The sequence below is a fragment of the Aptenodytes patagonicus genome, chromosome 10 (genome assembly GCF_965638725.1).
Source record: "Aptenodytes patagonicus chromosome 10, bAptPat1.pri.cur, whole genome shotgun sequence".
NCBI classification, from domain to species: Eukaryota; Metazoa; Chordata; class Aves; order Sphenisciformes; family Spheniscidae; genus Aptenodytes; species Aptenodytes patagonicus.
This window is the reverse complement of record NC_134958.1, coordinates 24,759,670-24,775,589: the sequence shown is the minus strand read 5'-3', so window position 1 is coordinate 24,775,589 and position 15,920 is coordinate 24,759,670. Positions and strand designations below refer to the sequence as shown.

At 48.5% G+C, this 15,920-nt stretch overlaps 1 protein-coding gene across 1 annotated transcript; it reads right to left on the bottom strand.

Moving 5' to 3' along the window:
• Nucleotides 1–1,055: 1,055 nt before the first annotated feature.
• LOC143165201 (olfactory receptor 12D1-like) lies at nucleotides 1,056–1,997 on the bottom strand. The gene has a single exon (XM_076348657.1). The coding sequence runs from the start codon at nucleotides 1,995–1,997 to the stop codon at nucleotides 1,056–1,058; it is 942 nt and encodes a 313-aa protein (XP_076204772.1).
• Between the last annotated feature and the right edge of the window lie 13,923 nt (nucleotides 1,998–15,920).

The following is a 15,920-nucleotide window of genomic DNA, read 5'->3' as shown; positions in this document are numbered from 1 at the left end:
GCCATTAAGCAGACAGTTCAGAGTACCCCTTTATTCTGCCCTCAGTAATCCAAAAGGCAGACACAGCACACCTAGTGTCCGAGAATGTCATATGCTTGTCATCTAACTCAACATGGAACTGCAGTCCAGGCTAAGACTGAAGGTGGTGAATGTCTGTGCAAAGAACCACAGCAGCTAAAAATGAAGCACTTCTAAACCGCTGCACCCCACACTAAAATTGGGAGTTAGTGCCTAAATATAAGTAGATATCTCGTGCTATTAGAAATGTCCATACTTCACAGGCATGAAGTATGACAAAGGACCTGCAACAGACCTGTTCTGTTCTGGATCCACAGGCAAAGTCTGGCTAGGATACTTGAGGACATTTAACATGTCCGTAGGAGTCTGTGCAAATGCAAATCAACTGTTTCATCATTGACCATAATGTGAATCTGGAAAAGTAGCTAGGCACATACATACATTTCAGTATGCAAATCTAGGCAAGATAAGCCACGCTGCTGAAGCTAGTAGAGGTGAAGCTCACATCCATTTTTAAGTTTACATTTAAACCTAGGTTCATTAGTAAGGTTCCCCTTATACTTAACGGAAAGAAAGAGATCCCTCCAGCGGGTTGACAATATCATTCTCGGGCCTTGCCCACCCAAAAGGGAACACGTGCTAGCTCTCTTCAGCTCTACAGAAGGTCTGAATGACAGGAGAGTCATTCAGCTGCCTAAACAAAGCCGTCAAGTAACCATCTCATACCTTAGATTACTCAGGACAACTGCATGGGGCTGTCAGCTATGCCTCAAGTCCTGCAAGAGACACACGTGCTTCTGTGTTGGAAGCCGGCGACCAGGTGGGGTACCCTAAAACATCTAAAAATGAGGGGAGAAGCATCAAGTCCTTGAAGATCTCCCCTGGTTTAGATCTACTCAATTAACTTCTAAATGTGTTAAACTACATGAGAGAACCAGTAGTTTTTCAGTCTCTTGCAATACAGTGTCCTTTTGACCTCTTTCCTTATAAATACGAGAGGTGGAGTAACCACATTCTGAGCCTTGTCCTTGTTTTAGTCACTTTCCTGCAGGGAAGAGTTTTCTCCCTAACGTTTTTTTCAGGGCAGATCTCACCTCCTGGTTCCTAAGAGTGTAGATCAAGGGGTTCAGAGCTGGGGTGACAGCACTGTGCAGGAGAGACACTTGCACATCCCTTTTAGGGGAGCTTCCTGAGGAGGGTGGTGTATAATTGAAGAGCACTGGTATGTAAAACAGTGCCACAGTGGTGAGGTGGGCGGCACAGGTGCAGAAGGGCGTCCATCTTTCTTCCCGGGACCGGACTCTCTGGAAGATGAAGGAGATGATGTAGAGGTAGGAGAGGACTATGAGAGTGAAGGGGCCTAGAACAATAGAAGTGGTGACGACATTGAGGAGGGTCATGTTGAGGCTGGTACTACTGCAAGCCAAATTCAACAGTGGCTTGATGTCACAGAAGAAGTGATGGATGTGGTTGTGGCCACAGAATCTCAGTTGAGAGGTCATGACTGAGTGCGTCATGGCATGTACAAAACCAGTGGACCAGCTGGCCACAGCCAGCAGCAGACAAGTCCGTGGGCTCATGACAAGGGCGTAGCGCAAAGGGTTGCAAACGGCCACACAGCGGTCGTAGGCCATGGTGGCCAGGAGCACAGCCTCAGTGCTGCCCAGGAGGTGGAAGAAGTGGAGCTGGGCCAAGCACCCACCAAAAGAGATGGGCTGATGCCCAAAGAGGAAGCCAGTCGACATCTTGGGAACAGTGACTGTGGAGTAGAAAATGTCCAGGCAGGACAGGTTCCCCAGGAAGAAGTACATCGGTGTGTGGAGCCGGGGCTCAGATATCACCATGGTCACAATGGCACCATTTCCCAGAAGACTGGTCAAGTAGAGCAACAGAAAGGAGATGAAGAAAAAGTGCTGCAGCCCCTGGATGTCGGTGAGGCCCAAAAGGATGAACTCACTGACCTCTGTCTGGTTCAGCATTGCTAGAACAGTAAGAAGCACGGGCAAAATGTCAAGGTTCCACAGCTGTGAGGAGTAACAGCATTACGAGACTCATCTGTTTCTGTGCTATTTTCATACAAACAAATGCAGAAAAGAGCAAAACATAACACAGGTAATCAAACATAAAAGCTGCCTAGAAACTCAAGAAATGAACTTGGAGAAAAAGAACTTCAATGTAGTCTTCCATTTTTTGTCTAGAACAGAGTAAAATACTACGGAGGGGAAAATATTAAAATAAAACCTTCCATCTATGCGCCAACAGCAGAATACGTAAGACGTAAAAAAGCATTGCTGCTTCTTCACCTTCAGCCACATTCATATTTCAATTCTGCTCATCTGTAACTTCCTGCTACAACCTTTGATCTCATCAAAAAAGCTTCTAACTCATAATGTGCATCGCTCCTGATGCTTTCTTTCTACTATTGTGCCTACATTTCATTAAGCCTGTTTCAAGTTTCACACTTCTAATGGTTGCCGTCTCTTCCAGACAGTTCTTTGATCTTAAAAATGGCACGATTTCCGTTTTTTTATCAACAGCCACCAGAAGGTGCTCCAAAGTATCATACAATCATCAGCATTTCTTTCGAATGTTGCTGAGAATAAAGGAAGAGGATGCCTTAGCATGTGATCGCAAACTGTTTTTGTTATTGGACTGTATACTTTGCCTAAAGAATGTCTTTTTGTTGAGCAGCAGCAGGTGAATGGGACAAAAGCCAGCACCTCATCTCCTACCGCACTGTGATGGAGCAAGACTGAATTTGCAGGAGCCGAGTGAGCTGGTGCAAGGTCCAGACAAATCGGCTCATCCCACTGAAAGCTGATCGTACTGCCCCACTGAGACAATACGATCAGTTCTGTCAGTATCGCTAGTCTTCTAAAATGCAAACGAGTAAGCACATGCTTTCACTTTTTTTCTGTTTCAGGTAAGTCTGCTTATCGCTATGGGTAAGTTCTTTATACAATAAAGAAGAGAGTCCTGAGATTATTTTACTGGGGCAGGTAGGCACAGGTATTTCTAGCTTACAAGATAGACTGCAGGTTGGGTAGGAAGGCTCTGCAGAGGGACCTGGACAGGCTGGATCGATGGGCCCAGGCCAATTGTATGAGGTTCAACAAGGCCAAGTGCCGGGTCCTGCACTTGGGCCACAACAACCCCATGCAGCGCTACAGGCTTGGGGAAGAATGGCTGGAAAGCTGCCCGGCAGAGAAGGACCTGGGGGTGCTGGTCGACAGCTGGCTGAACATGAGCCGGCAGTGTGCCCAGGCGGCCAAGAAGGCCAATGGCATCCTGGCCTGTATCAGAAACAGTGTGGCCAGCAGGAGTAGGGAAGTGATCGTGCCCCTGTACTCGGCACTGGTGAGGCCGCACCTCGAATAGTGTGTTCAGTTTTGGGCCCCTCACTACAAGAAGGACATCGAGGTGCTGGAGCGTGTCCAGAGGAGGGCAACGAGGCTGGTGAGGGGTCTGGAGAACAAGTCTTATGAGGAGCGGCTGAGGGAACTGGGGTTGTTTAGCCTGGAGAAAAGGAGGCTGAGGGGAGACCTCATCGCTCTCTACAACTACCTGAAAGGAGGTTGTAGTGAGGTGGGTGTCGGTCTCTTCTCCCAAGTAACAAGCGATAGGACGAGAGGAAATGGCCTCAAGTTGCGGCAGGGGAGGTTTAGATTGGATGTGAGGAAAAATGTCTTTACTGAAAGAGTGGTGAAACATTGGAAGAGGCTGCCCAGGGAAGTGGTGGAGTCCCCATCCCTGGAGGTATTTAAAAGACGAGTAGATGAGGCGCTTAGGGACATGGTTTAGTGGGCATGGTGGTGTTGGGTTGACGGTTGGACTCGATGACCTTAGAGGTCTTTTCCAACCTCAATGATTCTATGATTCTATGATTCTATGGTTCTACAAGACGAGTATTCTTCTCTGGACATTCAATGCAGTGATGATTAATATTGATGAATGCAACTAATGAAAAAATAATTACTTCCAAAATATTCCTTGTAAAGAGGTTAAAACACATATAGATACATTTCATAGTCTTTCTTGTCCATTCCACTGTCCTATGTACTTTTATTGAAAATAGGTGATTTTTGAAAGTCATTACGAGCGACCTCCAGCCCAGTCACGCTCTTTCTCATACTTCTTTAGCTTATTATTTCAGCATGAAAACAGCAAACAAAGAGAAAACTTCTAAACGGATTTCACAATAAAAGAACGTGAGCATGTAGCCTAAAGGTAATTTACTCACATATGCGTCCACCCTAAAAAACTGATCATATTTCTCTGAAAATACTTTTGGTCTGATCTTTGAACAAGCTCTGTTGCAAGCATTAGATTTGATAATACTACAGACTTCTCAAAATTTTAGTCAGTCACCTGCATTTGAAGAGGTATAGATGCAGTTCTAATTTTAAGACTCTTGCTTAAATACAAGTGCAAAGAAAAGACTTTGCATGCTGAAGCTTGCCTATTTTTCCAACTACATAAATTACATAATAAAAAAAAGATAATTCTGCACAAACCTCACCTCACTACCAATCAGCGTTTTTCTCACTGTAGTAAGGCCCTCTGATAGTGAGCCAGAAAGCAAAGCCGAGGACAAAACACCTTATTTTGTGGAGTTAAAAGACTGAGCATTTCTGTTCTCCTGTTTTCTTCCACATCTACTTGGCATTCTTCTAGCTGAGAGATTAATACTGCAGGTGTGATGAAAAGGACTACCGCAAGTTCCCAGGGGCTCGTAGTTATTCAGGTAGGATGCGAGGAGGAAGCTTTACAACCTGTACCAGAAATCTCTGAGGACCTAGTTAGAGGGGGGGGAGGGGGGGGGGGAAGTCTTTTTATCATGTCCAGAATGTGCAAAACATCAACAACATCCTGCGGGAAGTAAATTTCCTATTGCTTTGATCAGTGTCCTGAGATGGGATTTGTGAATCAAATCTCATTGACTGAGTTGCAGAGCAACGAACAAAGTGTTCCCTAAACACGATGTGTAGATGAGCCACCTGCAAAACAGAAGACAGAAAATGAAGCAGCTCACAGAGACTAGCAATAGAGGCATGAGTCGCCCAACCTCAGCTGAACTGGAGCAGTGTTTGGGCAACGATTCCTAAATCTCTTTCAACTACCAGAATTGGTGAAACCAAGTATACGTTCCATCCATTCTGATCCGTTAGGATTTCTAATGTTTTATTTTTGTTGGCATTTGACAGATAAGGAGGAGTTTCTGGCCTCTTTGTAGTCAAAACCATCCCAAATTTCTTGCATCTTAAACTTCGTTTTCAATCCTGCGGGAAAATGCCCACAACTGTTTACAGAAGAAACACGTTCAATTCTAGTCCAAGTAGTTCAAATGTCGGTGTGTAAATCCCGCTGGAAATTTTGAATCACACAGATGCCTCTTTCTAGGAAGCTGGCTTTAACATTTCCTTTCTAAAGCTCCTGGCAGCTCAGCCCCAGCCTGATCGCGGGTTTGAAAACTCAGTATGCTCAGCATAGTTTTGTAGACACACAGAATAACGTAGGTTGGAAGAAACCTCTGCAGTCCCCAGTCCTTCTCCCGCTCAAAGCAGGCCAACTGGATAGGGTCGTGTCCAGTAAAGTTTTCCACAGTTTCAAGGATATTTAGGCAAACTCTCTGGGCAGCCTGTTCCAAGTCTGAATACCCTAAAGGTGAAAAAGTATTCCCTCTGGTATCTAATCCAAATTTCCCATGTTCCGACTTGCGCCCATCACCTTGCGTCTTATGACCGTGCTCCTCTGAGAAATATTTTCTCTAAGAGAATCCACCCCCACGCTAAGTAGTTGCAGACAGCAACATGATCTCCTTCCCCTAGGAAGGGACAAGGATGAAGAAACCCAGTCTCCCAGCCCCTCCGTGTCCTCGAGGTGTGCCAGACCACGAATCACCCTGGTGTCCCTGTGTTCCTCCCCCGGACTCGCTCCACTAGGCAATGTCTTTCCAGTCCTGGGCAGTCCGACGTTGGACACATTCTTCCGGATGTGATCTCAGAAGTGCCAAAGAGAGGGGAAGGATCGCTCCCCTCCACCTGTGCTCTTGCCAATGCAGCCCAAGATGCATTTGGACTTCCTTGCAGCAAGGGCACACTGCTGGCACACACTTGACTTCTTGTCCACCTACGCCCCAAAAGTTGCTTTTTCTGCAAAGCTGCTTTCTACCCAGTCATCCCCTGGCCTGCCCTGTGGCGTGGGATTGTTCCTTTCTTCCCAGATGTGCAAGTTTTCATTTGCTTTTGTTGAACTTCAGGGGAAGTTGCAGTCAGACCATTTTTCTGGCCTGTCAATGTCCCCCTGAAGACGGGCTCTTCCCTCCAGTGCGTCACCACTCCCTCCGGTCTGGAAGCATCAGCAAACATGCTGAGAGTGCGCTCTAGTCCATCATTCAGGTCGTTAATAAAGAAATTAAGCTGTAGTAGCCACAGTACTCATCCCTGAGAATTGCGACTAGTAGCTAGCTGCTAGCAGGACTTCTTACCACACAGCCGTTTGAGCCTGGCAATCCTGACCGTTGACATTGTTCTCTGCTTGCCCGGTGCATATCTTCCAAATTTAGATCTAAGGAGTCTGTAGGAGACTGTACTGAAGGCCTTGCTCAAATTAAGGTATACAACATCCACTGCCCTCCCATGTCTATCCAGACCGTTACCTCATCATAGAAGTCCGTGAGATCGATCAGGCCTGAATTGCCCCTCTTGTATTCATGCTGGCTGTTGCCAGCCGCCGCCTTGTCCTTCATGTACCTCAAAATGGCTACCAGAAGGATTTATTGCATCACCTTCCCGGGTACTGAGGTGAGACTGTGGTTCCTCAGCTCCTCCTTGCTGCCCTTCTTGAAGAGGGGTGTGACGTTTGCCTTTTTTCAGGCATCAGGACCTCTTGCGGTCACCATGACCTTTCAAAGACAAAAAAGAGCGGACTTGCAGCGGCATCAACCAGTTCCTTCAACACCACCCTTGGGCGCTTCCCATCCAGTCTCATGAACTTTTGTATGTACAATTGACTAAGTGCTCTAACGGTGTCTTCTGATCCTGCTCCTGCTGCTTCACTCCCACATACTTTGCTAGTAGGCTTAAGGAACTGGGGACCCTGAAGGCAGAACTTATCAGTGAAATGCCAGGCAAAAAAAGGCATTGCATTCCCCAGCCTTTTCAATGTCCTGGGACACGAGGTCTGCTGCCCATCGACCAGTGGACTTACATGTTCCTTAGCCTTTCTTTTTCTGTCAGTGTACTTCTAGAAACTCCTCTTCTTGCCCTTCCAATACCTCGCTAGTTCCAACTCCAGCTGAGCGCTGGCTTTCCTAACTCCATCCCTGCATGGTCTGTATTCCTTCTGGTTTGCCTGTCCCTGTTTCCACCTTCTGTGCACTTCCTTTCTTGTTTGAGCCAGGGGAGTCAGGAGTCGCCCCAAGGGCTCCTGGTATCCTTTCTGAAGCAAAACAGCCGCCCACACAAAATGTGGGAGCAATACAGAGATTTGGCTGCCCTACATACCACTCCAATAGTAAGACAGTTTTGGTTATTCCCCTTCCCATTGTCCTCCAATAATGTCCTAGCGGACCTTGCATCTTCCCACACACCCGTAAGGTAGCATCTCCTCTAAATGCACACACATACCCTCTGCTTCATTTTGTGTCACACCATCATTTGATTACCTATGAACTCTTAAGGAATCTTAACAAATCACTTAAATGTCTCAAGTCTAAAGAGGAGCCATATTGGAGTGATGTATTGGGCAGGCTACTCTGGTAGTGTGCTTCAAGATATTATTGACCTGAACAATGAGGGGAGGAAAGTTGTAGAGAGAAGAGTATCCCTGGGCACCTGGAAAGATGTGTCAGCCTACCTTCCTGCTCATTGCATTAAGAAGTACTAAAAAGTGACACTCAGAAGTAAAAGAATGACAGACAAACAAACAAACAAAAAGCAGGAAACAACCCTCATTATTGCCCATAACGACAGCCACAGTTACCTCACAGCAAGCAGGAATCAAAGAACTGTTGAGCAATGCTGACAGGCAGGCAAAGTCTTTTTGTCTAAAAGGCTAGGGCATATACAAAGTCAGGGAAGCACCAAGCCAGGCATTACTCCAAAAACCAGGTGGTATAAAGGTGGACAAACAGCTCTTGCAGGAAGCGTGAGCCACTTGGGCCAACTGACCTGTGGAACGGCAGCAGCTGAAGGAAACGGCAGTAAGAACATAAACACAATTATCTCTGGTCTCTCTGGGGCTGAACGCAGAGCGTAGCATCATTCCAACTTTGTGTGGTTTTCCCCTTAAGGTTGTTAAGCGATGTTAGAGCACGGCCACCTCCTCCAGCTGCTCTGGCCCAGGACCCTCCCGCCCAGGGGGGGAGACGCGGCTGCTGCTTTTCTGTCTGCAGGTTCAACCAGCAGCAAAGCTGAGCACGTACCCCAGACGCGCGCACACACACACACACAGATACACACACAGAGAGGACACTGACACAGCCGGTCACGCAGATTGCCACAGATAAGGCGCTGCCTTCAACAGCACCTTCATGCAGGACTCACATAAAACATAAGCACAGACAGCCAAGTCCCCTTCCTCCTCTTCACCTGGTAGAGGTAGAAGTTCAGTAGTGAAAGCACACACACGACACACTCTGGGTTCACAAACATGCACACATATGCAGATCCCTCAAGTACCAGCACGGCCTGTCTGCCCGTCCCTGCCCAGGTCCCAGGCCCCCTTACCCACTTCACGGGTCCCCTACTCGCCATCCGGTATAGCTTGATGCTCGCTGGCAAACACACACACACTCACACACTCGCCTGTCCTGGTTTCGGCAGGGATAGAGTTAATTTCCTTTCTAGTAGCTGGTACAGTGTTTTGGATTTAGGATGAGAACAAAGTTGATAACGCACCGATGTTTTAGTTGTTGCTAGGTAATGCTTACACTAGCCAAGGACTTTTCAGCTTCCCATGTTCTACTGACTGAGAAGGCTGAAGGTGCACAAGAAGCTGGGAGGGGGCACAGCCAAACTGGCCAAAGGGACATTCCATACCACGGGATGTCATGCTCAGTACATAAACTGGGGAAAGCTGGCCGGGGGGGCCGCTGCTCGGGGACTGGCTGGGCATCGGTCGGCGGGTGGTGAGCAATTGTACTGTGCATCACTTGCTTTGTGTATTATTATTATTATTATCATATTATTATTATCATCATTTTATTTCAATTATTAAACTGTTTTTATCTCAACCCACGAGTTTTTCTCACTTGTGCTCTTCCAATTCTCTCCCCCATCCCACCGGGTGGGGGGGAGTGAGCGAGCGGCTGCGTGGTGCTTAGTTGCCGACTGAAGTTAAACCACGACAGTCCTTTTTGGCGCCCAACGTGGGGCTCGAAGGGTTTGAGATAATAACAGGTTAACCGGAGTGTATTAAAGAACTTATATCTGTTAGTAGTTGTGGGTCACAATGTTGGTTTCTCTGTTCTCGATATTGATTTGTATAATCTGCATCGCGCTCTTTTTCCTGCTGTACATGTTAAAGATTGGTGTTGGGTTTTGCAGTTTGCTGTGGTCTGCAGTGAATAGTAATGTCTCGCTTGTGAGGTTTGTTTTTAGAACATTGACCTTGACGTTAGTGTGGTATGTAAACTTCGCAATGAAGCCGTTACTGTACCACGGAGATCATTTCGTGGAGACAACTAGCAATTGCAGTAACTTTTCTGAGAGTTTTTTTACGGAGGAAATACAGAATGGCAGGGTCACTACCTTCTTCTATAATGTTTCCTCCTTCATTACAGTAATTTTTCAGTATTTTGAACATCCTTGGGCAGTTAAGATACTTCTATTAATACTTCTTGGGAATACTGTTTCGGTTTTGTCTAAAGTTGGTAAGCAATTTAAGAATATCATCCAGAGATCTGCCCCAAGGCTGAATAATTATGAGTGGCAGGGTGTGTGGGACAAGATGGGCAAGTACCTAGGCCAATGGGCACCCCCAGTGTTTTGGAACTTCACCCCTGAGCAAGTGCAGAATCCTGAAAAGTTAGTAGAATATTTGGAAAAAGTATGCTGTCACCCTGGCAACTCCAGAGAGATGCAGCTCATTGCAACGTGCTGGGGCCTGGCCCATGCCTACCGAGCCCTGTTCAACACCATTCAGTGCCCTCAAAGGGAAGGGAAGGTCTCTGGCTCTGACAGTAAAACGACATGCACTGCAGCCACTCAGACCCCGGCGACATGCACTGCAGCCACTCAGACCCCGGCAACAGGCCCTGTGGCCACTCAAACCCGGGCAACACGCACTACGGCCACTCCAACCCCAGCGACATGCACTGCAGCCACTCAGACCCCGGCGACATGCACTGCGGCCACTCCAATCCTGGCGACATGCACTGCAGCCACTCAGACCCCGGCGACATGCACTGCGGCCACTCAGACCCCAGCGACATGCACTGCAGCCACTCCAATCCTGGCGACATGCACTGAGGCCACTCAGACCCCGGCGACATGCACTGCGGTCACTCAGACCCCGGCAACAGGCCCTGCGGCCACTCAGACTCCGGTGACATGCACTTGCACTGTGGCCACTCCAACCCCGGCAACAGGCCCTGCGGCCACTCGGACTCCGGTGACATGCACTTCCACTGTGGCCACTCCAACCCCGGCGACAGGCCCTGCGGCCACTCAGACCCCGGCGACATGCACTGCAGCCACTCAGACCCTGGCGACATGCACTGCGGCCACTCCAATCCCGGCGACATGTACTGAGGCCACTCAGACCCCGGCGACATGCACTGCGGTCACTCAGACTCCGGTGACATGCACGTGCACTGTGGCCACTCCAATCCCGGCAACAGGCCCTGCGGCCACTCAGACTCCAGTGACATGCACTTGCACTGTGGCCACTCCAACCCCGGCGACAGGCCCTGCGGCCACTCAGACTCCGGTGACATGCACTTGCACTGCGGCCACTCCAACCCCGGCGACATGCACTGCGACCACTCCAACCCCGGCAACAGGCCCTGTGGCTGAACCAAAGAACCAGCCTGTGCCGGTATCAGTCGCCCCTGTACACAAGAAGAAATTTTGGAAGCGGAAGTCGGCTCGTTTAGTAAGGGAGGAAGAAGCTTCTTCTAAAAGGGAACCGGAGGAAGAACTGTACGAATACCCTGGAGAAGGGCCATCACGAGAACGGGAGGAGGAGAGCCGGCCGCTGATCGGGGAGGAGGAAGAGGAAGAACTCATAAACGAGGCAGTGACCACCCGATCTCTATCCCTGAGTGAGCTGCGAGATATACGAAAAGATTTCAGCTGTCGTCCAGGTGAGCATATTGTCACCTGGCTGCTCCGATGCTGGGATAATGGGGCCAGTAGCCTGGAATTAGAGGGTAGGGAAGCCAAGCAGCTGGGATCCCTTTCTAGGGAAGGGGGCATTGACAAAGTAATTGGAAAAGGGACACGAGTCCTCAGCCTTTGGAGGCAACTCTTGTCAAGCGTGAAGGAAAGGTATCCCTTTAAGGAAGATGTCATATGTCGCCCAAGCAAGTGGGCCACCATGGAGAAGGGTATCCAGTTTCTGAGAGAATTAGCTGTGCTGGAGGTGATTTATGATGACCTGAACAATGAACAACTATCCAAAGATCCAGACGAAGTCAAGTGCACACGACCCATGCGGCGGAAGTTTATAAGGAGCTCACCATCGTCATACGCCAATTCATTGGCAGTGATAACCTGGAAAGATGGAGAGGAACAAACAGTGGATGAATTGGCTAGTCAACTCCGGCAATACGAGGAAAGTCTTTCTTCCTCCATCGTCTCGGCTGTGGAGAAACTGTCCGAAAAACTGTCCCGGGAGATCCAGCAACTCAGAGAGGATAGGTCCTACTCCTCACCTGTACGGACCAGTATCTCGGCTATTAGAAGTAAGCGTTCTTTTGCTCAAGAGAGAGAATATAAAGGGTACACACCACGGGGCACCCTATGGTTTTATCTGCGTGACCACGGAGAGGACATGAGGAAGTGGGATGGGAAACCTACCGCAGCCCTAGGGGCACGGGTACACGAATTGCAAGGGAAAACAATCACAGAAAGAGGTTCTTCCAGGAAAATTGCTGCTCCAGTTTCCAGCGGGCAGTTCCCCAGAGAGAGTAGAAGGGCTGATCTTACTCTTGATCTTAATGAAGAAACTTCTGACCCGTACGTACAAGAAATGAGAAATGAGTACTGTGATGAGGATTAGAGGGGCCCTGCCTCCAGCCAGGGGGAGGAAAGGGACAACCGGGTTTACTGGACTGTGTGGATTCGGTGGCCTGGCACGTCAGACCCACAGAAGTATAAGGCTCTGGTAGACACCGGTGCACAGTGTACCCTAATGCCATCAAGCTATATAGGGGCAGAACCCATCTGTATTTCTGGGGTGACGGGGGGATCCCAACAGCTAACTGTATTGGAAACCGAAGTGAGTTTAACTGGGAACGGGTGGCAGAAGCACCCCATTGTGACTGGCCCAGATGCTCCGTGCATCCTTGGCATAGACTACCTCAGGAGAGGGTATTTCAAGGACCCAAAAGGGTACCGGTGGGCTTTTGGTATAGCTGCCTTGGAGACGGAGGAAATTAAACAGCTGTCCACCTTGCCTGGTCTTTCGGAGGACCCCTCTGTTGTGGGGTTGCTGAAGGTCGAAGACCAACAAGTGCCAGTCACTACAACCACGGTGCACCGGCGGCAATATCGCACCAACCGAGACTCCCTGATTCCCATCCATAAGCTGATTCGTCGACTGGAGAGCCAAGGAGTGATCAGCAAGACCCGCTCACCCTTTAACAGTCCCATGTGGCCAGTGCAGAAGCCTAATGGAGAGTGGAGACTAACAGTAGACTATCGTGGCCTAAATGAAGTCACGCCACCGCTGAGTGCTGCTGTGCCAGACATGCTAGAACTTCAATACGAACTGGAGTCAAAGGCAGCCAAGTGGTATGCCACAGTTGATATTGCTAATGCGTTTTTCTCAATCCCTTTGGCAGCGGAGTGCAGGCCACAGTTTGCTTTCACTTGGAGGGGTGTTCAGTACACCTGGAACCGACTGCCCCAGGGGTGGAAACACAGCCCTACCATTTGCCATGGACTAATCCAGACTGCACTAGAACAGGGTGGAGCTCCAGAACACCTGCAATACATTGATGATATCATCGTGTGGGGCAACACAGCAGGAGAAGTTTTTGAAAAAGGGAAGGAAATAGTCCAAATCCTGCTGAAGGCTGGTTTTGCCATAAAACAAAGTAAGGTCAAGGGACCTGCACAGGAGATCCAATTTTTAGGAATAAAATGGCAAGATGGACGTCGTCAGATCCCAATGGATGTGATCAACAAAATAACAGCCATGTCTCCACCAACTAGCAAAAAGGAAACACAAGCTTTCTTAGGCGTCGTGGGTTTTTGGAGAATGCACATTCCAAATTACAGTCTGATTGTAAACCCTCTCTATCAAGTGACCCGGAAGAAGAACGATTTCAAATGGGGCCCTGAGCAACGACAAGCTTTTGAACAAATTAAACGGGAGATAGTTCATGCAGTAGCCCTGGGGCCAGTCCGGGCAGGGCAAGAGGTAAAAAATGTGCTCTATACCGCAGCCGGGGAGAATGTCCCTACCTGGAGCCTCTGGCAGAAAGCACCAGGGGAGACTCGAGGTCGACCCCTAGGGTTTTGGAGTCGGGGATACAGAGGATCCGAGGCCCGCTATACTCCAACTGAAAAAGAGATATTAGCAGCATATGAAGGGGTTCGAGCTGCTTCAGAAGTGATCGGCACTGAAGCACAGCTCCTCCTGGCACCCCGACTGCCGGTGCTAGGCTGGATGTTCAGAGGGAGGGTCCCCTGTACACATCATGCAACTGATGCTACATGGAGTAAGTGGGTCGCACTGATCACACAACGGGCTCGAATAGGAAACCCCAGTCGCCCAGGAATCCTGGAAGTGATCATGGATTGGCCAGAGGGCAAAGATTTTGGAATATCGCCAGAGGAGGAGGTAACGCGTGCTGAAGAGGCCCCAATGTATAATGAACTACCAGAAAATGAGAAGCAATATGCCCTGTTCACTGATGGGTCCTGTCGTCTTGTGGGAAAGCATCGGAGGTGGAAAGCTGCTGTATGGAGTCCTATGCGACAAGTTGTAGAAACTGCTGAAGGAGAAGGTGAATCGAGCCAATTTGCAGAAGTAAAGGCCATCCAGCTGGCTTTAGACATTGCTGACCGAGAAAAGTGGCCAGTGCTCTATCTCTATACTGACTCATGGATGGTGGCAAATGCCCTGTGGGGGTGGTTGCAGCAATGGAAGCAGAGCAACTGGCAGCGCAGAGGCAAACCCATCTGGGCTGCCGCATTGTGGCAAGATATTGCTGCCCGGGTGGAGAACCTGGTTGTAAAAGTCCGTCACGTAGATGCTCACGTACCCAAGAGTCGGGCCACTGAAGAACATCAAAATAACCAGCAGGTGGATCAGGCTGCTAAGATTGAAGTGGCTCAGGTGGATCTGGACTGGCAACATAAGGGTGAATTATTTCTAGCTCGGTGGGCCCATGACACCTCAGGCCACCAAGGAAGAGATGCAACATATAGATGGGCTCGTGATCGAGGGGTGGACTTGACCATGGACACTATAGCCCAGGTTATCCATGAATGCGAAACATGCGCTGCAATCAAACAAGCCAAGCGGTTAAAGCCTTTTTGGTATGGAGGACGATGGTTGAAATATAAATATGGGGAGGCCTGGCAGATCGATTATATCACACTCCCACAAACCCGCCAAGGCAAGCGCCACGTGCTTACAATGGTGGAGGCAACCACCGGATGGCTGGAAACATATCCCGTGCCCCATGCCACCGCCCGGAACACTATCCTGGGCCTTGAAAAGCAAGTCCTATGGCGACATGGCACCCCAGAAAGAATTGAGTCAGACAATGGGACTCATTTCCGAAACAACCTCATAGACACCTGGGCCAAAGAGCACGGCATTGAGTGGGTGTATCACATCCCCTATCATGCACCAGCCTCTGGGAAAATTGAACGATACAATGGACTGTTAAAGACTACACTGAGAGCAATGGGTGGCGGGACGTTCAAACATTGGGATACGCATTTAGCAAAGGCCACCTGGTTAGTCAACACTAGGGGATCTGCCAATCGAGCAGGCCCTGCCCAGTCAGAACTTTTACGTACTGTAGATGGGAATAAAGTCCCTGTAGTGCACATAAAAAATATGCTGGGGAAGACAGTCTGGGTTATTCCTGCCTCAGGCAGAGGCAGACCCATCCATGGGATTGCTTTTGCTCAAGGACCTGGGTGCACTTGGTGGATAATGCGGGAGGATGGGGAAGTCCAATGTGTACCTCAAGGGGATTTGATTTTGGGTGAGAATAGCCAATGATCTGAATTATGTGATGTTAAGAACTAATTATAGTTATAATAGTTATACTAATAATACACAGATATACTAATAATACTAATAATATTATATGCCATACTAATGTTATTACAATAAGAATCACCCAGACTAATGAAGAATAACTTCAGTGAAACCAAGCAAAGCACAGTGATGATGGTACCAGAACTGACTTCAACATGGAACAATCCAACACCACATACCATCTCCATTTTTTCTTCCTCCGGTACCCTGAAAGATTATTATGACAGATGGAGCCCGAAGTCATGGACTAAATGAACTCACCGAACATTTTAGAGGGATGGCCCACAGACGAAGGGAATGATATCTGTGTGTGTGTGTATATATATATATATATATATATATATATATAAAGGGGTGGTGATTAATGAAAATGTACTGGAAAATATGAGACTTGAGCATGACGCAGATGGTATAGAATAAGGGGTGGATATTGTCCTGGTTTCGGCAGGGAT